The sequence below is a fragment of the Festucalex cinctus genome, chromosome 4 (genome assembly GCF_051991245.1).
Source record: "Festucalex cinctus isolate MCC-2025b chromosome 4, RoL_Fcin_1.0, whole genome shotgun sequence".
NCBI classification, from domain to species: domain Eukaryota; kingdom Metazoa; phylum Chordata; class Actinopteri; order Syngnathiformes; family Syngnathidae; genus Festucalex; species Festucalex cinctus.
The window spans coordinates 26,186,513-26,210,098 of NC_135414.1; the positions used below are offsets into that span (position 1 = coordinate 26,186,513).

At 40.0% G+C, this 23,586-nt stretch overlaps 2 protein-coding genes and 1 long non-coding RNA gene across 4 annotated transcripts; 2 read left to right on the top strand and 1 right to left on the bottom strand.

Moving 5' to 3' along the window:
* Positions 1 to 3,667: 3,667 nt before the first annotated feature.
* On the top strand, positions 3,668 to 10,841 carry eva1ab (eva-1 homolog A, regulator of programmed cell death b). 2 transcript variants are annotated; one of them, XM_077519920.1, is made up of 5 exons: positions 3,668 to 3,916; positions 3,994 to 4,100; positions 8,415 to 8,583; positions 9,687 to 10,055; positions 10,356 to 10,841. In XM_077519920.1, exons 3-5 carry the CDS (start codon positions 8,481 to 8,483, stop codon positions 10,466 to 10,468), a joined length of 585 nt encoding a protein of 194 aa, XP_077376046.1. In that variant the 5' UTR covers positions 3,668 to 3,916; positions 3,994 to 4,100; positions 8,415 to 8,480; the 3' UTR covers positions 10,469 to 10,841. The 2 variants fall into 2 exon arrangements, with proteins under 2 accessions (XP_077376046.1, XP_077376045.1); XM_077519919.1 differs by having other exon boundaries at positions 3,668 to 4,100.
* A 1,315-nt stretch (positions 10,842 to 12,156) lies between these two features.
* Positions 12,157 to 14,699, bottom strand: LOC144017925 (uncharacterized). The gene is made up of 4 exons (XR_013283291.1): positions 14,140 to 14,699; positions 13,928 to 14,058; positions 13,080 to 13,141; positions 12,157 to 12,416 (listed from the first exon to the last, which is right to left on the bottom strand). It is a non-coding gene; the product is annotated as an uncharacterized LOC144017925 (long non-coding RNA).
* xkr5b (XK related 5b) lies at positions 12,165 to 22,338 on the top strand. Its single transcript, XM_077519921.1, has 13 exons — positions 12,165 to 12,405; positions 13,702 to 13,791; positions 13,962 to 14,067; positions 14,190 to 14,356; positions 14,696 to 14,829; positions 14,924 to 15,002; positions 15,733 to 15,902; positions 16,409 to 16,520; positions 16,622 to 16,789; positions 16,880 to 17,073; positions 17,996 to 18,079; positions 18,275 to 18,455; positions 19,578 to 22,338. The coding sequence occupies exons 1-13, from the start codon at positions 12,297 to 12,299 to the stop codon at positions 20,210 to 20,212; spliced, it is 2,229 nt and encodes a 742-aa protein (XP_077376047.1). The 5' UTR covers positions 12,165 to 12,296; the 3' UTR covers positions 20,213 to 22,338.
* The last annotated feature ends 1,248 nt before the right edge of the window (positions 22,339 to 23,586 follow it).

Here is a 23,586-nt window from a genome sequence, read left to right on the forward strand (position 1 = left end):
GTCTCCCGTACTGTATACGGGTGCATCGAGATGAAAATAGCCCCAACAAATGGAACAAGGCGGATGGAGAAAGAGAGAGCGAGAGGCGGTGAGTGAAATACAGAATAAAGACAAAATGCAGCAAAGCAGAAGCAAAGAGCTACAGAGTAGTTGGGAGGCAAAATGGAAATAAAGGAGAATAAACACGTATGGGGGGGCTGAACCAAAGTACAGAGAGGCAGAGTGACAGTCTGAGAGGCCCTGACTTCCACTTGACTCAGTCATGGGAATGATTTGATTATTACCACATGAACAGCTGTCTTATGTAACACACACACACACACAGACCTAAATAATGGCAAAGGGGCCACATCCTGGACAGAAACCTAAAACAAGTACAGGTGGCCTACGCAAACAAAGTTATAATGCGAGTTGACGTGTGAAATGAGAGCAATTGTGTTCATCTAATAAAGTTTAAATAACATGCTACCAACTTGCAACTTGGGTTTGTTGAACATGAGTTAAATCCACCCATTTTTACACATCTTAGGGGGCAGCCATTTTGACTGAAAATGGCATCATAGTTGCTCAGGTAATGAATCGACCAATCACGATGCACCTGCTTTCTGTAGCTGAGCCCTGAGGAACTGTAATGTCATTTCCAGTTGATGGCACGTGACAAAATGGCCGTCCCCTGAGGTAGGTAAAAACGGGTAGGTTTTGCTGCTTAACTGACATTCGATGAGTGCAATATTGCACATTCAACATGTTATTGTCAAGAAAGATTTTGGGTTGACTTCCACTTGTCAAGTCAAGTTTATTTATATCGCCCTTAATCACAAAAGAGTCTCAAAGGGCTTCACATGCCCACAGTTGACAAGTATTAACGACATCCCCTGATCGAACTACAAGTGGGCAAGGAAAAAGTAAAAAAAAGGGGAAAAATAAGAAACCTTAAGAAGTTTGATTGCTAAAAATTATATGTAATGTTATAATAAACTGTTTGCAGTGTGTTTTTAATTACTATTACTGTAGAAAATGGCACGGAAAAACATAAAGTTGATGTACCTACTTTTGGGTATCCCCATGTTTTCCCTTTTCAACAAATGCTGGTGATTGGTGAACAAAAAAGGTCCGACATATGTTTTAGCACAGATAATTCAAATGTAACTTGAGCGTGATACAGTATAGTAGTTTGATCTGTCTGACATTAGAGTAGACTGTTCCTTGTGACCCCTCACTCGCACATAAAGTGTCATCTCATTTCAAATGCAATAATTAGTGACTGTTTTCATCTGTTGTGTGTCCTAAGATGTCTGGCAGTGTGTGTGTAATGTAAAAGCGGGATGTGGAGAGGGTTATGGTGGGAGAAGGTGCAGTGGTGGATGCATAATGAATGTTAAGAGCTTCAGCCCATGTGCCTGCTGTACAACAAGAACTTTATGTTTCACTAATAGTGATAATGAAGAAGTGATCATTCGACTGTACTGCCACTTAACATGCTATTTCCCCCTACATATGAAGACAAATTAAACTATATATGTACACACAATATACAACGACTCATTTATGTAGACAGGTGGAATGTAGAGTGAAAATTGTCTCACATTTATTTCTCAGTGCAGTGATGAGAAAACAAATATTTTCCCACCTAGAGGCCAGGGAACAATTGCGATTGTACGGTTATGTGCAGCCTGGTGTGGAAAGACACTGAAATGTGCTGAGATTTGATATTGACTCTTCGGATGCGCTATTCTTACGAGTCCAATTAAAAAGCCTTCAGCACTGATTGCCCTCATACACATCATGTGTGTGAAGCAAAACATCTCCTAGTAGATATAAAAAGACTACACCACTGTTGAAATGCCATGTTTCTGCGATTATGAAAATGAGATTAAGAGGAATAATTTCAAAACGTCTTCCAAAATGTGGCCAATAACCTGTGTGTGGCATGTGGCTGTGTTCAGAATGAAATTCATTCACATTGAAGCATGTTAAATGGAAGTGTCACCATTTAAAGTGCCTCTGATCAACACCAAATTAACTTAAGCAGTTCCTTAAGACTTTTCTGTGTGCTGACTTGCTACAACCCTAGTTAAGAGGGTGTGCACACTTGTGCAACCCCATTATCTCAGATGTTTATTTTTACTTCCACTCTCAATATTTTTTTTTCAACTGGGTTCTACAAGTTATTGGTCATATTATAGTGAAAAAAATTGTTTTGAAATGATTGATCTTGATAAATCTAGATTTTGAACAGGGGTGTGCAGAATTGTTATATTCACTCTACAGTTGTTTTTTTCCCCCTGTCAATTGCAATACATTTAGCGTTTTTAAGCATTCATAAGTCCAGTGTGCGCTTGGGGGGGGGGGGGGGGGGGGGGGGGGGGGAGTCCTGCGAGAGAGGGCGAGTGAGTGAGGTTGTCAGGCTTGGCGCAGAAATAACCTGCCAACATGACAGGTCAGCTCATAAAAATTTCACACATCCGATGTAAATGCGTTTTTAGAAAAGAAAAAAAATGGTGATTTAGCACAAAAAAAAAAAAACTTCAACAGGAACAAACAACCTGCATTGTTATTGTGTGTGTGTGTTTTTAAATCAGGCGCATCAATGAGAAAATAACTGTAGGTACGTACTGTATGTAATTTGGTCTATTGTGTGAATATAATGCAACTGTAAGCTGCCATTATCCTGATACAAGTCACCTTGTAAAACATTCTTGTATTTGATTTATCACAGTCATTGCATGTGCTGGACACCTCATGAGCTTCTTTAAATACACTTAAAGGGGGAGTTTACAGTGTTAAAACTGCTAGCAAGATTTGAATATTATAACCTCATTTACTAATCCCTCCCCACCCTTCAAGTCTCTTGTTATTCTCAAACATGGTCGTTCATCCTGGCATGCGATTATGAAAGTGCAAAGGCCTAATAAATAGTCACAGAGATGCATACTATCTCAAGCTTCAACAAAATAACAGCACTAGCAATACTAAGCTAGCATTAGCAGCACTGTAAGTTATCTGGTGTTAGCCACGTCTGCTGCGTTGGTAGTCTGACTTTGTAAATGAATGATAAGCTGTCAACCTCAGAGGAATAGCCATATTTTGTGTAGGACGACTTTATTTATTTATTTATATATTTATTTATATATTTATTTATTTATTTTTTATCTTAAAGAAAATACTTTTCTTCAGGAAGACTGGAGCGTCACAGTTCTATCAAAGGTTTGCTAACTTTCACGAAAAGTATTGGCAACTACCAGTCAGATGAAAGATATTTTCCACAAAAAAATTAAGGATTACAGTGACCCAATCGGAGTAAAGCGTTTTAACATACTGAATATTAATGAGGAAACAGCCCGTTCAAAATGAAAGATGTGTAAGACCAACCAAAATAGCTTCCAAAATGGCATCATGGGCAAATGCAAAAGCCTGATTAAAAGGACCCCAAAGAATATATTTAAAATAAAAGGTGTCGCATGGGACCTTTATGTGATGTTATTGAAAATTGCAAACTCTGCCTTAAACCTGTTATAAACGTACACATATATTTTTTTTCCCACACAAATACATACTATTAAGTATTCAGCAGGCTTTTGTCACTCTCCTCCCACCTCCTCCTCCTGCACATACTACAGTATATTCTCCACAAGCAGTTGAGGAAAAGGATGCAGACATTTGGGAGATAGAGAGAGAGAGAGAGAGAGAGAGAGAGAGAGAGAGAGAGAGAGAGAGAGAGAGAGAGAGAGAGAGAGAGAGAGAGAGAGAGAGAGACTTGCTTGTCCTGTCGAGGTCTCTCATGTCACAGCTCTGCCCCGAGGGCCTGACCTCAGCCTCGCCGACTGCAAACCAACCTGGAGAAGCTCACACGGCAGAGGAGGGAAGCGTATTTTGGAAAACAGTCAACCTGTGAAGCTGTATCAAGAAGGAAAAAGTGAACGATGGATTCATTTGTTTTTGATAACAGTCCAGAGGAGAACGTCTATGTTTGGTGATCGTGTTTTTTTGCAGGAGGGAGACACGGGGAAGAGGAAAAAGGGGAGGAGTGGCGCTGAACGCAGGAGAGAGGAGCACAGACGCAGGCAAACAAGAGGAGCTGAGAGATGCTGCACGGAAATGTAAGTGTAAATTCTCCTTCTTTTCTTGTTGTTCGCAAGTTTGATGTGATCTTCTGCCACTTTTCCACCTTGTTCCATTATTGCGTGCCCCCACCCCATGCTCCAATTCCGTCCATCTCCCGTGCTGTGTTTGTGTTTGGCGTGCATGCTGTCTCCCTTGTGCTCCGCAGGTCATGTTAACAGAGTAACGGTGCTGAGGAGGGAAAGGCCAGTGTCACAATGTATTAACATCAGCTTCACATGCAGAGCCCCACACACACACACACACACACGATGTGTTTGAACCACGCTCAGAGAAACAAGATCACTTTGTAGACGGTGCAAGGAAAGTCTCTTAGCATAATTGTCAGCTCGAATTTTAATTGTATTTCATTAGCAAGGACAAGAGTGGAAATCATGAGAGCTACTCTTCCCCCACCTAGCAGCTTATTAATTTATTTGGTTGTGGCGAGAGTAGCTTACTGTGTGAGGACTTGGCCTGGGGACATGAGGGTCCATGGGTCAAAATCCCTCTATGGACCAAAATATTCTGTCAAGGTGCCCTTGAGCAAGGCACTGAATCATCAAGCTGCTCAGAGGTGTTGACCTCCTCCAAGGTTTTAAAATAGTAGTATACAGTATTTATTCATTCTCACATTGGAAGTGGACTATTTAGTCATTCATTGAGGAAAGACACTTTCTCCAACTGTGTTATATGAATATTACTTGTGTCATGCGCCTTTCATCAGTTCAACACAAGACTGTCCAAGTATTTAAAACGAATCAATAGGGGTGTGACAAAAATGATTTGAATATTCTGTTTGATTTGAAGGATGTGAGCGCATAAAATCGAACCGAATCAAATCGTTCTACATACGTATTGAATCGTCTTTTATCATAAAGATAAATCTTTGACGGAAATGCCATACAGTATTTACAGTAGCTTACTAACAATTTCATTCATGTAGTGGTAGTATTTCAGGTTACTATTGTAGCTATGTACCTCACATGTTATGACGTGGCATGGCTCAGGTGGTAGAGTGGTCGTCTCCCAACTAAAAGGTTGTGGGTGTGATCCTGAACTGCCTTGTCGAAGTGCCCTTGAGCCAAGAAACTAAAACCCTCTTGCTCCTGTTAATAAGTGGATGAGACAACGTACTTTGTGAGGCAGGCGCGCAAAGTTGCTATCTCTTTATCAATGGTGAAACTCGATTTGAGATACGAGTGATTTGAGTCATGAGCATGGTCATGGAAAGAAAACTTAAGTGAAGGCATGACTATAAAGGAAAGTTTCCTATACAGCTGTGAAGGTATCCTTTATTGGATTAATTTTCAATTGAGCCAGTTAGCAGCTACTATTATCTGTCAGTACAATACAAACGCTACTATACACTGCAGCCCAATAGTAAACAAATTGTTGCATACCTCACTGTCACTGAAAACGTCTTATCATCAGGCTTGGGGAGTAACAGAACACATGTACCGGTGTTACATAATTAGGATACAAAAACGAAAAATCATCTATCACGCATTTAGACACCGTATTAGCCAATATAGCAACTGCTAATCTGGTCAATAAAAATAAAACTGCTTCTCGAGGTTGACGTCAAATATCAACATATCATGCCTATATGATCTTAATTTGTCCTCTCAGTTCCCCAGTCGACCCTCCCCAATTTCACTTGTTATAACAAATACTTGGTCATGTGAGAAGGTTTGAAAAACTTTTGTTATGAAGCTAGCAAATCTATCCAGCTATTTAGTGAGCTAGCTAGTGCTCTATGATGCTATCTGGCTAGCTAGTTAGCATGTCTGCCTCACAGTTCTTATATTTTTTATTTGAATTCAGGGTGCTCAGTTTTCTTTGCACATTCTAAAACCGTACACATTAAACAAACATTCATTCATCAAACATTCATTTGGTATTGTAGTAATTCAAAATGTATTAAAAGTAATCAATTTACGTTACTTTATTCTTATAGCACTTGGATTACATTATTAACTATTCCTATTTTATTTATTTATTTATTTATTTATTTATTTATTTACTTATTTTAACAGGTAACTAGTTAATAATTATGTATCGGAATACATTTTTAAAGTAACTCCCCCAACCCAGGTTATCAATTTGTGTAAAGGAAGATTATTTTAACCAAAGATTGTGCTGCTGGTGTACCTAATGAAGTGTCCAGTGAGTGAAAATGGCTGATCCCTTGCTTGGCAACAAGTTCTATCACTGTTGCCATCTATTAATGAGCTGTCTGCTGGCCCTGTGCCTCACAATCATCTAAATACATAACTGGGAAGTTCAGCAGCTAGCAACGTTCACACTACATGAGCATGTTACTGAGCCTGTAATGATTTTTATGAATTCAAGTCTTTAATACAGAAAGCATTCAGCCTCTATAGTGCAATAAATCCTTTTCTGCCGGCAGGGAGGAATGATTTTTGCTCCAACAAGCACAAATCTAAATGGTCGAATGCCAAGGCTGCGAGGAGGAAGGGAGCAGGGGAAGAAGGGCATCCGCGTCCTTTGGCACTCGCACTCCACATCCCAAAACCACCTCGACAGCCAGCTAATTTGGCATCGCTCTGAGGATGCCGTCCATGTTTGTGTCGTCTTGAGTCCCAATAGTGTGTGAGTGTGTGCGCGTGGCTGATGTGTCATTCTTGTAACAGTTAAATGTGCCTGAAGTGCTAAAGAAAGCTTGAAACGTGCATTTTACACGCCTCGTGGTTGCGCTTCCAGTATACACTTCAGCCCCAAATGATTGATACCCTGGCCAAAATTGGAGTTGGAAGGGGGTTTTATTGGTCAATGGGTCCTCTGGTTGGATTCACCAGACAAAGTGGCAAATGGGTGTAAGAAGTGCTGTTTTGTAAACAGTATAAATCAAAAAAGTTTTTCTTACTTTTAAAAATATGGTTCACATTTCTGATACTGAACATATTTGAGGAATGCCAATATTATGCTACATTCTCAAGGATCCTTGAGAAAATATTTATTTCATGTTGTGACTGTCACATTATGGCTTTAGTCTCCAAATATTCTGATTATACTTCCTCTATTATTTTATTATTTATATTATTTATACAATATTTTATTCCCATGACATGACTACTTTTGAAAAAATAAAAAGCACTGCGGCTCAAATACTCATTTTATATTCCTCATGGATCCTTCACTTCTTCATTCTCAAGTGCACGCCAGTGCTATAGTTTGTCTCCTTTACCCTTTAAGTCAGTCAATATGACGCGATGTCATTTGATAGGTGTGGAAAATAAAAAAATAAAAAACAGCTCTGCTCCAGACAAACTGGATCAAGTCGGTTGAATCACTTTTACTTTACAGCACTTACAGAACCTAATGACGTCGAGTATAAGCGCTCTTGTCAAAAACTGCCCTTACAAAGATAATCATGCTCAGTTTTGAGTGATGCTGTCAGAGCTATATTTATTTAGCAATGGTTGTAGTTTGCAGTGGGTGTAGAGCTGCACTGGATCATGCCAATTTGTATTTGTTATTTTGGCTTGCTCTATTCTAAAATAAATAAATAAATAAATAGTCTAATAATAAAGGTCTCTTTAATACGTCTGACTTAGTGAATCATGAATAAGTAAAGATAGAGCTTATATGACACAACTCTTGTCTGGGATGTGAGTAAGTTTCATGAATGAGCTGCTGGGCTGCATGTCTAGACAGTTCTATTAAGAGCTCTGTGTTTACTGTCTCTCCATTCGCTCTACATTTAGCTTGGCAGGCCATAACTACTGTTGCACTCATTACGATGTGCCTGTGTGGGGGCGTGTGCATGCGTGCGTGTGGGTTAGCCCTTGGGCTCTATAGTCGAAAAACAAATACCCATGGCTTTTTTTTGTTGTATTTGTATTGTTAATGAATGTGATTCAATTTGTCGTGCAAGATGGGATCGTTCCAAACATCTCTGAGTAAATGTAGTTGTAAAAAACATTGCTAGTTGCTACATGTTTGACATTGATGTTTGGTTATATTTCCTGCATTTATTGGCTTATTAATTGATTTTATAGCAAAAAAAACAAAAATAAAACCTGCACCAATGCATGCTAGTGTGTTAATTTTGCCACCTCTGATAATTATCTTAGATTTAGCTAATGGCAGCTCAGTGATGTGTTAGCCTTTTTTTTTTTTTCCATGATGCTTCTTATTGCGTTCCATAGCAATAACCCGATATTGTTTTGCTGGTGTAAATGGCACTTGAGTCTACCCAATGTTGTGTCCAATAATCGCGCGTTTCCAAATTGTTTGATGAAAACCGTTCTCTCTTTCTCCTCTGTTATTTGTCGTTTGTTATGAAGAGATGAGTATGAGAGCGCCGTTGAGGGCTGAAGAAGATTCCAATAAGATCAACTCCCTGTGAAGTGATGAGCACTCAGACCGCAGAGAGCCCCGACACGGCTGTGATGGTGGTCTCCAAGGAGATGGCATTGCTTAGCAACATACTGGCAGCTTACACCTTCATCACAGGTACGATACATGTTCAGAACATGTCATATATGGCAGTCTGAATATACTGTGCATCCTCTGTGACTATATCTTTTTCGATGTGGTCTCACAAGTGCATATTGTAAGTGTTATATTACGAAAATGAACTTTTTTCCCCCCCAGAAAGTGCCACTGCAACAATGTGAAAGAGACAGAATATATTGGGTTAGGCAGTTGTGTTATTGAACCCAAAGGAAATTCTGGGATACGTCGCAGCAATAATAGTAAAAAAAATAATCATAATAATACAAATTAACATCTGATGTCTATCAGGAAATGTTAAAAACAAAACAAAACAAAAAACAAAAAAAAAACAATGCTCTATGCGCCCCCAATAGTCTAAACATGGCATTATGATTAATTTTTTTTAAAGTTTTTAAAAATAAATCAGCCTTCGTGTTTAAGCAGTTTCTAAGTACTATATATTCTTTTAAGCAAATACTTTTTAAAACTTTTTTGTGACTACTTTTACTTAAGTAATATTATTAGAATTATTAGAATTTTTGGCTACTCTATCCACCTCTGGGTAAACGACCAATCATGGCTCACTTGTTTGAGTTTGGTCATGTGACATGTGTAAGAGGTCATTTTCAGTCAAGAGTAAGTGGCAAAATGGCTGTCCCCAGAATTGGATAAAAATGGTGGATTTTGCTGCTTCATTCAGATTTCACAAATGCAACATTAATAAGAATAGCATATTTAGACTATGGGATTGCATAGGCTTTATTTTTGAAAATATTTTTTTTTATAGTTGGCTGTGACCATTCCCAAAAAGGCAAAGTCCTCCTCGCAGTTCCGTCGGCCTGAGCTCATCTGCAAAATAAATTAACAGTATCATGTCTAATCTTCCTCTGTGCAGAGATACGCCTTGTGTCGCAAATGATTCATAACTGTCATGAAAATAATTTCATCTCATGAGCTCTAACGACACAGCAGTTAAGAATCACGGATTTAAATGTGTCTCTCAGAAACTGTTGGGTGGCTGGATTTTTTAAAATAGCAAATAAATCAATACATAAATAAATAGAACTCTAGTGTTTAAACAAATGATGAAAGTTGTTCTGTCTGTGATCTCTCTCCGTCAGACCAACCCGAGAGGACGGCGCTGGTGTTTCTGGGCGGCGTGTCTGTCGGCCTGCTCGTCACGCTCTGTGCCGTCGTCTTCCAGATACACTGCCGCGCCGACTGTCACTATGGCAACAGTAAACACCCTCGCCATCGCCACCACCACCACCACCGCCACAGGCGGCACCATCACCGTCACGTCTGTCAGCACCACCAGCAGCACGTCGACGCCAACCCGGACAACATGGCCGTCGTCGCCTCGGAGGTGGCCGGACCGGCCGGGGACAGCGAATCGGAGGACTGGGATGAGATGACGGACATGTCGTCGCGAAGGCGCAGACGCTTTGAGAGGGCCTTGCTGCACGCCAGCATGTTTACATCCGCTGAGGGTATAATTTTACATGCAAACTCACAAAAAAATGTGTACACACCAGAGGGAATTGTTGCTTAAAGGGTTGTAATACAACAACATGGTTGTATTAGTTAGCACGTATATGGCTTTTTACATTGTGTGTTAGCATTAAGCTAGAATGCCTTTTTTTTGCTTGTTATTCCCTTCTTTTTGCAAGGGTAATTTGAACACACATGTTTCTTAAAAATAGAAATGAGTTGCAGTGCTCAAAGATAATTTGATGCTGATGTGAATTGATGGTCATTGAGGATGTGTGTGTGTTTGTGTGTGAGATCAGAACTAGACCGGGCCCAGCGGCTAGAAGAGCGGGAAAGGATCCTGAGAGAAATCTGGATGAACGGACAGCCAGACATCAGCACAGTCACTCAGAGCCTCAACAGATATTACTGACAAAAGAAGAAACACTTTGAAGGATGGAATGGAAGGAAGGAAGGACTAAAACGAAAGATACAAAAAGCAACAGAGGACACGTGTACATGTGTGACCTCGAATGAACAAAGGGGCTGTCCACGCATTTGCTCAAACGTTCGTTTTGTGTTGCAGACACAATTAAAATGGTGCTTTTGTATACATAAGGAATGTGAATATGTTTCTCTTTATGGGATATATGTTTGTTATTCCATCTTTTTGATGCTTTGGAAGATGAAAAAAGAAAACGCAGAAGGGAATAATGGACATGATGGTTTAATTCTGGTGCTTTTACTGTTGTTGTACGTCGCATTCCTTAAATAAAGTGGATGCATACTTAAAGAAAATGAGTGAGTTTATTACTTGGGCCTGTGTTGCAGCAGTTTTTTTTGTTTTGTTTTTTTTTCATATGATGCAGCTTTGTCACTGGCAGGGGCCAAGCAGGGAAAATATCACTTTGGGCCCAACCATTTCCATGCCGCAAGTTGAAAATGTCGTTTCTAGAGCGCCTGTCAGTATAAAACGCCAGGAGAATTTTCTCCCCGTCCCTTATCACTGATCAGAACATTAGATACACCTGATATCCAATACCAGTATCAAAACTTATCTTTGCAAAGATAATATTTTTAAAGGGATTCATTTTACAATATGTAAGTTATTATAGCTGTAGTGACCCAAATTAATATGCAGCCATGACTCCGGAGAAACTGCTATAAAATGTCCATAAAGTAATGAATATTTAGTTGATTGATGCAGCAATATTTTTCATATACTGTAGTTAGTTTGCTCTCAGAGGTCTTTATAAAAGCTGAAATGGCTCCCCACTCTTGTGCTACTGGTATATCTTGTTTCTGTGACAAAAAAAAAAGGTAATCCCTTGTACATGTTTTGTATTGTTCCGCCCTCGTGTGGTAAAAAGCTGATACCACATGCATCCGAACGCATCTCCTTGTGCCCAAATGAGCCCGCACAACCGTTGACACTGTAACCTAGAAGCAATTTGCATTGTGCTGCATTGGTGAAGTATCGGAAATGCCCGGATGTTCGGAAATGTCATTCGTGTTTATTCAAAGTTCATTATAAATAAAGTTGAGTTTTCCAAATTAAGATGACGATTTAAAAAAAAAAAAAACATTTCCCCTGTGCAGTGGTACAGAGACTGAACAGGCAGATTATCTTTTCGTTGCTTCCGCGCAAACTTTATTTTAGCTTTTTTCCACCAACATACAGTGCGCTCAAAGCAAGCTCCACAGCTCCCATATACTTTCTGAACCAATAACGCCCCCTGTGTCAATGTGCGGCACTGCAACACTCTATCCCCCAATTTACAACTAGGCTTGGCCTGTAACAATTACTTTCCACTCAAATAAATAAATAAATAAATAAATAAATAAATAAATAAATAAATAAATAAATAAATACATTCATTGTAAGAAAACACATTAAATAGAATCAGAACATAAGTTAAATATGTAAACAAAAAACAGTTCTCTTTATACTTTTCTGCTGCATGGCTGCTGTCTCTTTAACCGGAGAGACGGGAGCGCGCAGCCCAAGCGTGCGCGTTCTGCAGCAGCTGGAGCGACCGCCGCCCCCCACCGCCCACCGCCCACCCCCATCTCTCTCTCTCTCTCTCTCTCTCTCTCTCTCTCTCTCTCTCTCTCTCTCTCTCTCTCTCTCTCTCTCTCTCTCTCTCTCTCTCTCTCTCTCTCTCTTTGACAGGACCAGAACGACTACGGGTCGCCAACCCGCAAACCAGGTCTGGTCTGGCTTTTCCGGATAAGCGTGTGTGTGTCTGGGGGGGTCCGCCATGAGGGACTACTCGGCCCCTGCGGGCCATGGAGGCTCCTGTATGGCCTGCTGCCAAGTTTGTGTCTACTTCTTCACTGCAGTCCTCCTTGTCGCAGAGAGGACGGCGCGTGAGTCCTACCTGGGACACACACACACACACACACACACACGGGACATGCATCCATCCACTTTCACATGCACTAACCTGCATACATTAAACACAATAGACTAGTTATTTCTGATTGACTGTAGAGGAGATTGGGTAGGTGGGGGTGATTGGTGCAACTATTCGTGAAAGTTACCTTTGCTGTGTGACGTCACGGACTGCAGCAGTGCATGATGCTACACCCTGCATGCATGCCATCAGAGCAAAAGTGCAGACTCATGCCTCATGCTTTCACCCCCTCCGTGCTGCATCATCCCAAAATGATTTATTCCGCAATTAAATTGAGGACTGTAAGAGCATAATGACACATTGCAGCTCTACCCTTTATTTGGGGAGGGTGATGGGATGGGGCCTTGTTATGGCGGGACCCATGCAGCATTCGCGTGAAGGTTTGGATTTCAATATGTGAGTGGAAGGAGGGAGGCCGGGCTGTTATAATGTTCCTCAGATGGGATGAAGAGCATACAGAGGTCATATGAATGCTGATGAGGAAGTAGCCTAGTAGAGGGGAGGCTTTCATGAACTTTAATTGACAAGTTTATGAGGAATTTATAGGAATTAGTATCAAATACAAACACCTGACCTTTTTTTTTTTTTTTTTTTAACCATATATCCATTTTCTATCATGCTATGTACCTTATTAGGGGTGATGGGTTAGCCAGAGCCTGTTCCAGATGACTTTGAGCCAGAGGTGGGGTCTATTATGGCACATAAAAACAAACACCATTTAAAAATTAAGAGTTAAAAATATGTTTGTTTGTTTTTTTTTAACAGAATTTTGTTTCTAATGCATATTTCTACATGTTGCAGTAACGGCTAACCTTCCATTAGTGATAGGCATTTGACTTTTAGGGGGGAAATGAAAAATTAACCTCTTCATTTTTTTTTTATTTTTTTTTTTCAATTAAGATTCTCAACTCCTGTTTCCGTACAATAAATGTCATTGTGGAGGTCACATATAGGTGAAATTATGTTTAACATTCTTTAGAGACAGCCAACTAGTTTACTCTGAATCAACAGTGTTGGTTGCTGTGCACTTCATTTTTGCCTTAATTGCATCACAATACAATTACTGTCAACAAAATCAATCCACTTACTCATTATTTGCTCAGGTACACATGTAGTATCTATATATCTAATAACGATAGCCAATAAGAAATTACCACTACCGTAAAGTTACTCACTTGAACCTGTTTACATTGGCCGGCCATTCTGTAGTAGTCTAAATACCCCCCCCCCCCTTTTTTTTTTCTTTTAGTGATCTACTGCTTTGTGTACTATCTGTGGGTGGGTCACAACTACTGCTACGCCCATCTGGCAGGCTTCACTGCACTCTTCCTGCTACCAGGTGAGCTCAATAGATAGATAGATAGATAGATAGATAGATAGATAGATAGATAGATAGATAGATAGATAGATAGATAGATAGATAGATAGATAGATAGATCAACTTGAGCTAGCTAGCTAGCTTTATACTGACTCACCTATAACACCAAGAACCCACTGTGTGTATTCCAGGTTGGGGTCCACAGTGGCTCAGCTATCTGTGGTACCTCTCAGATGGACGGATCCGCAGAAAGTCTCTCACCTGGACTCACATACTGCACTTGGGCATCTTCAAAAGGTAGGTTGTGCTGTGCATTAGGCAAAGTTAATTGTGTTTCTTAAATGCGCAGTGGTCACATCGGGTTTTTACCTGAGAAAAATCTGGCATTGCAGTACTTAATGTGTGCGCGGCCTTGGCAGGTTGTGGGACTGCATGCGTCTTCCAGACATGGACGTGTACGGAGAGATTATGCAGCAGGCCGACGTGTCCGCCTTACGCCTGTTTGAGGCCTTGGTGGTCACCCTCCCCGAAACACTGCTACACACTTACGTGCTCATCTGCACCGACATCGGCATCAAGTCTCCAGGTCGGGAAAATAATGTCACGCTAAGATTTGTATGTGAAGGGAGGGAGTATTGTAACCATAATAATATGTGTTGAATTTCTTAAATAGTGGCTAGCTAATAGAGCCTGTGTCCTAATCGTTGCCATGTCAACCACTAAACACAATGACAAATAAATGTCTCCCTCAAATAGAAACCTACCTTTCTTACTTAGCATATTAGGAACAAAATGGGTACTAAATATAATGACCTAAATTCACACAGAAGGCACAATTGAACTTGATTGCAAACCAAAACATAAGCACCAAAGTACAGTATGTCAACAATTGTTTCACACTTAATGTCTTTCTGTCTTCCCCCAGCATCAGTGTGTTTCGCGGTGTGTTTGTTATCTCTGGCCTGGGCGTTGGTCCTGTACGCCCGAGCATGTCACCTCATCAGACCAGGGCACCTGCAAATGACCCCCGCAGCCATCTTCTGTCGACTCCTGTGGAGGGTAAACACTATTTCTGACAGCCTTTCTGACGAAATCCATTCCTCACCGATTTAAGTTGTGTACTTTGCACTGTGCATGTTTTCTGTGTGCGCAGGTCAGTATGTTGGGATCTCGATTTGGCGTCCTCATGCTTTTCACACGGGTCTTCAAACAGTGGGTTCTTGGTGTTATAGGTGAGTCAGTATAAACCGACGTGAGTTCATGGTTTCAAATCAAATATACTATAATAGTATTTTACAAAGCACAGCATCATATACTGATCTAGTATCTATTCATCTATTGACTTGAGCTAGCTAGCTAGCTCGCTAGATCAAGTTGATCTATCTATCTATCTATCTATCTATCTATCTATCTATCTATCTATCTATCTATCTATCTATCTATCTATCTATCTATCTATCTATCTATCTATCTAGCCAGCTAGCCAGCTAGCTAGCTAGCTAGCTACTGTATAAGGTATCCTTATACAATGCATGGTAAATAGCTAGATCAACTTGATCTAGCTAGCTTCAGCATTTGCAGATTAATAAAAAAAGAAAGTGAGTGGTGTTTTCTTATGATTTTAAAAGATTTTTGGGAGATTTACAATATGGGCCAGCACATATTTTGTCCATATTTAAAATAGTATATTTGTCTTATCCTAAGTGACCCCCATTAGCGGTGATGAAAAATTGTGGTCCCCTTCATCATTTAAGTTGCCTATCCCAGTTGTATAGCAATATAAAATTTAGCATATTATATAGCATAGCATAAACAAAGTAGTTCAGAAAGTATAGTAGTAATGTCATATCTGAGCATAGTGGCCTAGGTCAAGCGAAGCTATATGTACTATACACAAACTAATTAAGTGTTAACTTTATCCATGATTTTTTTTTTTTTTTTTTTTTTTGCTTAATGTGTCAGGTGTGCACTGGTTGGGGGCAACATTCTGGATGGTTTCTCAGCAGACTGACATCATACGATCAACCAGTCGATGGAGAATCTTCAATCTGATTCTTGGAGCCATTCATATCTTCTTCTTCCTCAACGTGAAGTACGGTCCGTCACGCTTCCGTGTGGCTGGATTCTATCTGGTATGTGATTCGGTGTGCGCGTGCGTGTGTGTGTTGTTTATGTTTTGTTCTGTATTTAGGTGATAATTGTTATGATTCTCCACCTTTGTTCTGCTGTATCATCAAATACTGTGGAAAATTGCGTAATTTGTCCCAAAATTATTATTTAGACAATGTATCTTTATTCATCTTCATTGAAGGCTATTTAAAAACTGTCCCGAGCTGTGTGTAAATGTTTTATGTGTCCGAGTGTGGTACATGTAATGCTAGTGGTCGTGGGCGCCCTCTAGTGGTAAGCGAAGAATCACTACATTAACCGTTCAGACAAAACGTTCTTAAAATCCAATGGAGTACTTTTGTTAAGTACAGTTTAGCTGTAGTTAACTTTTAAGTGAGTTAGTTAGAGTTGTTAAATATGCATTTTTAGGAATATAGTCTCTGCCTGATTTTTGATGAACATTTCGGCCTACTAAATGTGCCCACTGATTGGCTGGTGTCCACAATTTGTGTGTGGTCTTCAACTTCAGGTAATGTTTTTAGAGAACGTTCTCCTCCTGCTGGCCTCGTCCTGGTTGTTCAGCATGGTGTCATGGGACACGGTGGCCATCCCGGTCGCGGTCATCTGCAGCTTCCTTATCGGTGAGGCGAGCTCAGTGCCTGTCAGTAGTTTCATTTCTTTCCGTATGTTTCATCGACGAGCTTCACACGTTTTATATCCGCGTTCATCTTTACGTCCACAGGTGTGATCTCGTTGGTGCTGTACTATCGCTTCCTCCATCCCAAATCCTTTGAGATCTTCCAGAGTATTCGTCGCAGGGGGTTCAGCGGCGCCTGTATGGAGAGTGCATCCATACTGTCGTTGGAGGAGAAAGTCACGCCTACTTTCCATCGCCATGCAACACTGTCTGGTCTGTTTGGTCTTTCAATGAACCAATCAGTCATACATTGCAGCAATTTAGGTATTCCTCAATCATGGCTGTGGTTGTGAATCAAATCAGGAGGCGGCACCCTGATGGACCTCCCACTCCAGTGGGAGGGCTGGAGGCATCATCACTGGCTGCTGATTCGGTTGGCTCTGAAGACAGGAGACGTGCCCAAGATCTGGTCCTTGTACGGAGAAGGCGGTCTTGCTGGACTCATGGGTCTGTGTGAAGAGATTCACTACGGCAATGAACCTCGTCGTGTACCGCAGGTGTGTTGTTGTCTTGCCCGGATGGACTACTCAAGGAAAATGTAGGCCGTGTCAAAAGGGAAGAGAAGCGGCAGCAAAACAGACCAAAATGCAGATGTCAGGTGGTGAGATTTTTTTTTTTAGGGATACGTGCAGCTCAACCAGGAAAAAGTTGGATTTATAATATTATTATATGAATAATATCGAAGAACAAAGTTGGAATGTTGCAAGAAAGAAAGTCTTTACGCTTAAATTATTATTATTATTATTATCAACTTTATTATAAAAATATTATGACTTTTTTCCTCATAAAACATTATTTCCGTAAAATAGTAATAAAAAAATTGTCACATTATTAGTGAAGAAAATTGAATTTTTTTCTTGTAATAGGATTAATGTCATTTCTGTAAAATAATGACTTTTCAGTATTTTTGCCTCATTTTATTCTCAGAAAATATGATAATTTCTCATCAAAAATGGTTTTATTCTCAGTAAAAGGATGACTTTTTTTCTTTTTAAAATTAGGACTTTGCTTGTCAAATTAAAACTTTATTCTCATACAATCATGACTCTCCTTCGCAAATTACAACTTTATTCTGTAAAATTGTGACTTTTCTTGCAATTATCAGCTGTTTCTTAAAATTTTATGTCCTTGTTATTATTTTATTTATTTTCTTTCAGCGTGTCTCTGATTGGCATTGCATGGTCAGTTAATTAATAGGAAAAAATATCAATCAATTTCCGTGAATGTTTGTGGTGTGATTGGCCAGGGAAGAATCCATTGATAATGAAAACAGTTGAAAATGCGCATAGAAGTCACGATGGAACCCAACCTCCAGCCACATTCTGAAAATGGTCCAATTCATCTACTTCCTAACACCTTCAAACAGATGAGCAAATGCTCCCTTTGTGTCATTTCGGCTCTTCTTTGTTCCCCCGTCAGGCTCCGCGTATCCCCCCGCAGGTTCCTCAGGTTCTACAACCAGCTCCTCAGCCACCCCCACCTCAGGAGACCCCAGCTCCACAGGTAAATGCTTCAGTTATGCTTCAATTCCACCCATCAGTGACAGCAGTTTTCCCCATTCAAAGACATTATACATTCACTGCCCACTTCATTGAGTACACCTGAACAGTCATGTCCAATACAAGCCAGTTATAAATAATCCTGATTTTCTAAATACAGCATAATAATGTTCCGTTTGTCTCTCTGTGCCTTCTCCAGGAGAGAGAAGTGGCGCCGCCACCAAAGCCAGCTCTTACAAATGTCATAGCCAGACCTGTGAGGAAAGCTCCTCCCACCACAATCCACGACATTCGACTGGTTCCAGAGATCATCCCGGTGCACGAGGCCATTCTTGAAGAGCTCACGGAAGATTTCAGTGCTCCACAGACAGACGATAGAGGTTGGTTGGTTTGCAACACACAATTAACAACACGGATACATCAGTGATGTACAGTGTTCCCTCGTTTATCGCGGGTTCATCTTTCGCAGCCTTTTTACAGCGTGTTTTTTTTTTTTTATGGTTTTTGGTTTGTTTATTTTTTGGGGGCTTTGCGCGGCCGTATCTCTCGAACCCTGCGCCCGACCGGGGACGTATGGGCATCAGCAGATTCGTCTCAACGAGACCTTTCCAACGGTGTCGTCTGTCCCGTCGCTCCACCACTTTACATTCCGGAGATTTAAAAAACAAAACAAAACAAAAACAAACAAACTGTGCAGTAAAAAAAGAATATATGATGAATGAAAAAGCTAAAGTAAAAATCATACCAAAACTAAAAACATTTAATAAATGAAAAAATATACATAATTAATGGGAATAAAAATTTTTTAAAAATTAACGCGGATTTCCATTATCGTGGGTAGTTTTTGGAACGTAACACCCACCTGCGATAAACGAGGGAACACTGTACTTATTATCCATTGGCCAACATGAAGAATGTATTTCAATCTTTTTGTTTTGATCTAAAAAAAAACTTGCTATTTATTAAAATTGTTGGAAGTACACATCTGGAGAGGAGGTAATTCTCCTTGTGCACTGTCTGACCATGAGAGCGCCACTGCCACCTACTGCAGTGGATGTGCAATTACCAAAATTATTACTATTATTCTTAAAATGATTATTAAAATTATTATATTTATTATTATTATTATTATTATTATTATTATTATTATTATTATTATTAATTATTACCAACTTATTCTAGTACGGTAACAACAAAAAAAAGGACAGCTATAAGCACAAGGGAGCTCTTCACTGTATATTATTAAAGGGATACTTGACTCATTGAACAATTTTCAACAGTAAAAATATTTTGTCCAGAATGAATTTGATAACTTCATTATTTTTCATGTACAATTAATACCTTTAAAAAACAATTTTTATAGAAAAAAATACATGAAAAATAATGAAGTTACCACATTATTTATAGACAAAACATTAACTTTTTACTGCTGAAAATAGCTCAATGAGTCAAGTATCCCTTTAATTGTGCCTATTACTTAACATCATGCATCCTTTTTAAAGGTGATGAAGAGTTTCAGAGTGCGATTTACGGCTCACCGACTCTTTCATCACCTGCCCAACCGGGAAGCCTGCACCACGTCGACAGCAATGCCGCCACCCTGACCGAGAAGTCGTCCTCCGCTGCTTCTTTGGACATCAAGACCCCCGGCTGGTCACCCGAACGCCGCTCCCCTCTCCTGATCAGCTCCCCGGACAAGAATTCGGCCACGCCATTAGATCCTAACACTACCTCGTATTTCAGCGTAGATGCACCGTCTCCCTCCAGTGGGAGCTACCTGGGCTGGGGGTCCGAGCTGTCGCCCATCTCCACCTACAGGAGCCCCTACCGCATCAGGGAGGCTCGTTTCGTCCCATCTACCCCGCGTCCGGAATCCCGAGCCGGGACGGAGAGTCCAAGTCCGTCCCCGGTTGTTATCATCCCCGCTACGCCCGGTACGACCCCACGCGCGACCCCTAGTGGCACCCCTGGTTCCATCACCCCTGCGGCCTCCACGCCCACCGCCTCCACTCCTGGCGCTGCCAGCCCTGCTAGTGCCACGACACCCGGCACCCCGATAGTGCCGCTCACCCCGGTCATCTCCCACGCCCGCAAACAGATGATCCAGTTTGTGGACGGCAGAGAGAGGGCCGTGTAAGAAGGATGAAGGAGCGACAGTGCTCACTGACCACAAAATTAGGTACATGTGCAAAGAATGTATCAAAAATTTGAGTATTTTGGTAGCCATAAGGGTATGGTAAAAATTTTAGGAACAGATCCCGGCATGATTCAATGCACTTGTGCACCACTGTGATAATAAACGTAGGTCATTAGTCCAAATTAAAATCATTATTATGATTGACTGACACAGCGCTTGGCACATGGACCGCATCGTTGTTCAATTTACGTTATCAAAAGTGCCGTAATTTGTTGCATTAATTCAGCCATGTTCACCTAAAATTGGATAAATACATTTTTTTTTATTCAATCATCTCATTAAATAATTGGTAAAGTGAATTATTGTGAATAATGCAATACAAATACTGGTAAAATAACATTATTTTACAGATACATTCATTTTTAAATAAATTGTTAATTCATACTAATGTATGAATGTAATCAAATGTATGTAATAAATTAAATGTAATAAATAATAATTATAATAATAATAATTAATAATAATAATAATAATAAATAATTAAATGTAATAAATTACCTCTTTTTCCACCCTTTTTTTAAACTTCATTTATGGCCCATCTGACCACTTTTAAAAATCAAATATACCCCTTGAGCACATCCCTGCTTATCAGGGTGCAGGTGTACCTAATAAAGTGTCCAGTGACGGAAGAATACACAAAATGAAGCGCTTCTTCTCCCAGTTCGTTACCAGTACACAGAAAATGTGTAGGAAGTTGCTTGGTGGGACTCAGTGATGCAAATTTCCCAATAAAACCAACTTAACTTACTGAAACAAAACCATAAAAAGAGAAAAAAATCCCATTAAAAACAATATGAGGAAGATGTCAAGACAAGATGAGAAAAACTGGTTTATGGTGATATTTGAGAAGATTTTTTTTTTTCCCCCTAAAGAATCAGTTTACATTAAATGCTGTTTTCCAGGGTGCAGCATTATTTTCTAAACCTCCTGGGTTTTTGTGAATTCTTACTTTTACTAAACAATAGCAACAAACTATTGTTTATTCATTTAGAAAAACAAATAACAGTTGATAAAATGTTAACCTTTCAAGGATTTCATACTTAAATTGTAACTTTTAGTTGTTACAAGTTTATTATTTGTTAGTCACCAGAGTAGCGGTTTCAGTTAGTGTTTCGTGCTTTTGCTTCCTAGTTTTTGTCTTTCCACGGAACTTCTCTTAAATGGTGAGCTGAAAATATATCCAGTTTGCACTTTCAACATGTAGCTGATCTTAGCACTAAAACATTTTTTTATTTAAAGCCGCCTTCGGAACAAACTACAACACAGTACATGAAATAAAATGAGCGGGGTGGAAAGAAACAGCTAAAAATCAACAAGTGCATGGTAAAATGAGTAAAATAAATCATTTATTTCAAAAAAAGCAGCAGCTTGCTTTGCGGAGCTTAAAGTATTTCTTTGTTTTTCTCACTCTACTGCACCACATTGAAAACTCCTACTAACATGTTGCATTTCATTGGGATCTTGTGATGAGGGAGATTTAGCAGCACAGAACGGATTTGAGTCCTGCCAATAATGTTTGATATTATGAAAGCTATTTATTTGAATAATCTACTCTGTTAAGAGGTCGTAAGTGAACTGCTCTTTTGAGTGCGTAAGAAACGTTTGTCAAATACATCAAGAGAAGCGATGTGTGATTATGAAGAAAATCTGCATGAGGATCACATGCACCTGCTGCACATACTGTAGAAGACATTGCACATGCTTGGATGAGAACGCCACAGCAATAAAGCAGTAATGACATGTAACTTTGTGCTTTAATGGAAAATGTACATGCTTTAGATTGCAGAACCATTATCACGAATTGGTGTGAGTGTGCGTCCGCCTAGTAGCCTAGAATGCATTGCTTTAAAGTTATACACATTTTTTTGTCTTGATTTTTTTTTACTTTCACACATTTGAGATGTGTGGACATAAATTGTGCAATATGTTGACGTCTTTTGTCATTGTCAATAGACACTCAACACTTCATCTCTACTGAGATTTGCACTGCTGCTGTGATTGATGGTGCCGAGACACTAACTGTGCTATAGATGTGACAAAATAAAGTCATTAACCCCTGAGGAAAAGATGCTCTGTGTGATGCTTTTTAACTGGCTGATCAAACTCCACAATTCTGTAGCTCTTGCTCAACCTGCTTGGTAAAACAATAGCGGCAGTATTTTTCCATAATCATCATTTCTAATGTCAGCCGACAGTGCCAGAAGGAAGCGAGAGCGGCTAGCTATAATTCAGCATATTCTCTGTGGTTGGCCTGTGAAAATACACGAACATACACATAAATACATAAAATCACTATCAGCTCAAAATTTGAAAATTGGTGTAATAGGAATATGAGTTTATAGGCTGCATGATGCTTAGACTTAGACTGTTTTCTATAATGACAGAATATATGCTAATTATTTTTTAGATCAAACCTTTTTTATTTATTTATTTATTGGTACTAGCGGCCATGTCAAAAGTTATTTTAGTATATTCCACGGGAATCTTAAAAATGGATGGTGGGCCAGTAAATTATGCACAGTTGGACACTATTTAGAATGTGCCAAAAAAAAAAAAAAAAAAAATCTGTCAAACATGAGGACAATTTGAATCAGACATTTTGGACTGATTGTGATTTGGAGGAAGTCAATTCGAAGTATGAAAACATAAGCAACAAAAGAAAAATAATTAACTCTCAAGTGTTTTATTCTACTACTAGTAGTAGTTTTTCAGTTTGTGCCCATTTTGGGAAAATCGAAGTATATAATATTTAGGAGCCCCCCCAACCCCCCCCTCCATTTCTTCGTTTGACTGCGTTTTTTGTTTTTTTTTGTTTTTTACTAATGTCAGTTGTTTTTTTGTTTGTTTTTAGGGCCCGAGCAGCGACCGCTGCGAGGTCCCTATTGTTCCTGAAGGAATTCTTATTATTAGGGCCCGAGCAGCGACCGCTGCGAGGTCCCTATTGTTCCTGAAGGAATTCTTATTATTAGGGCCCGAGCAGCGACCGCTGCGAGGTCCCTATTGTTCCTGAAGGAATTCTTATTAGGGCCCGAGCAGCGACCGCTGCGAGGTCCCTATTGTTCCTGAAGGAATTCTTATTATTATTAGGGCCCGAGCAGCGACCGCTGCGAGGTCCCTATTGTTCCTGAAGGAATTCTTATTAGGGCCCGAGCAGCGGCGGCGGCGGTGCCGCTGCGAGGCCCTATTGTTTTTGTAGGAATTCTTATTAGGGCCCGAGCAGCGGCGGCGGCGGTGCCGCTGCGAGGCCCTATTGTTTTTGTAGGAATTCTTCTTATTATTATTCTTATTATTATTATTAGGGCCCGAGCAGCGAC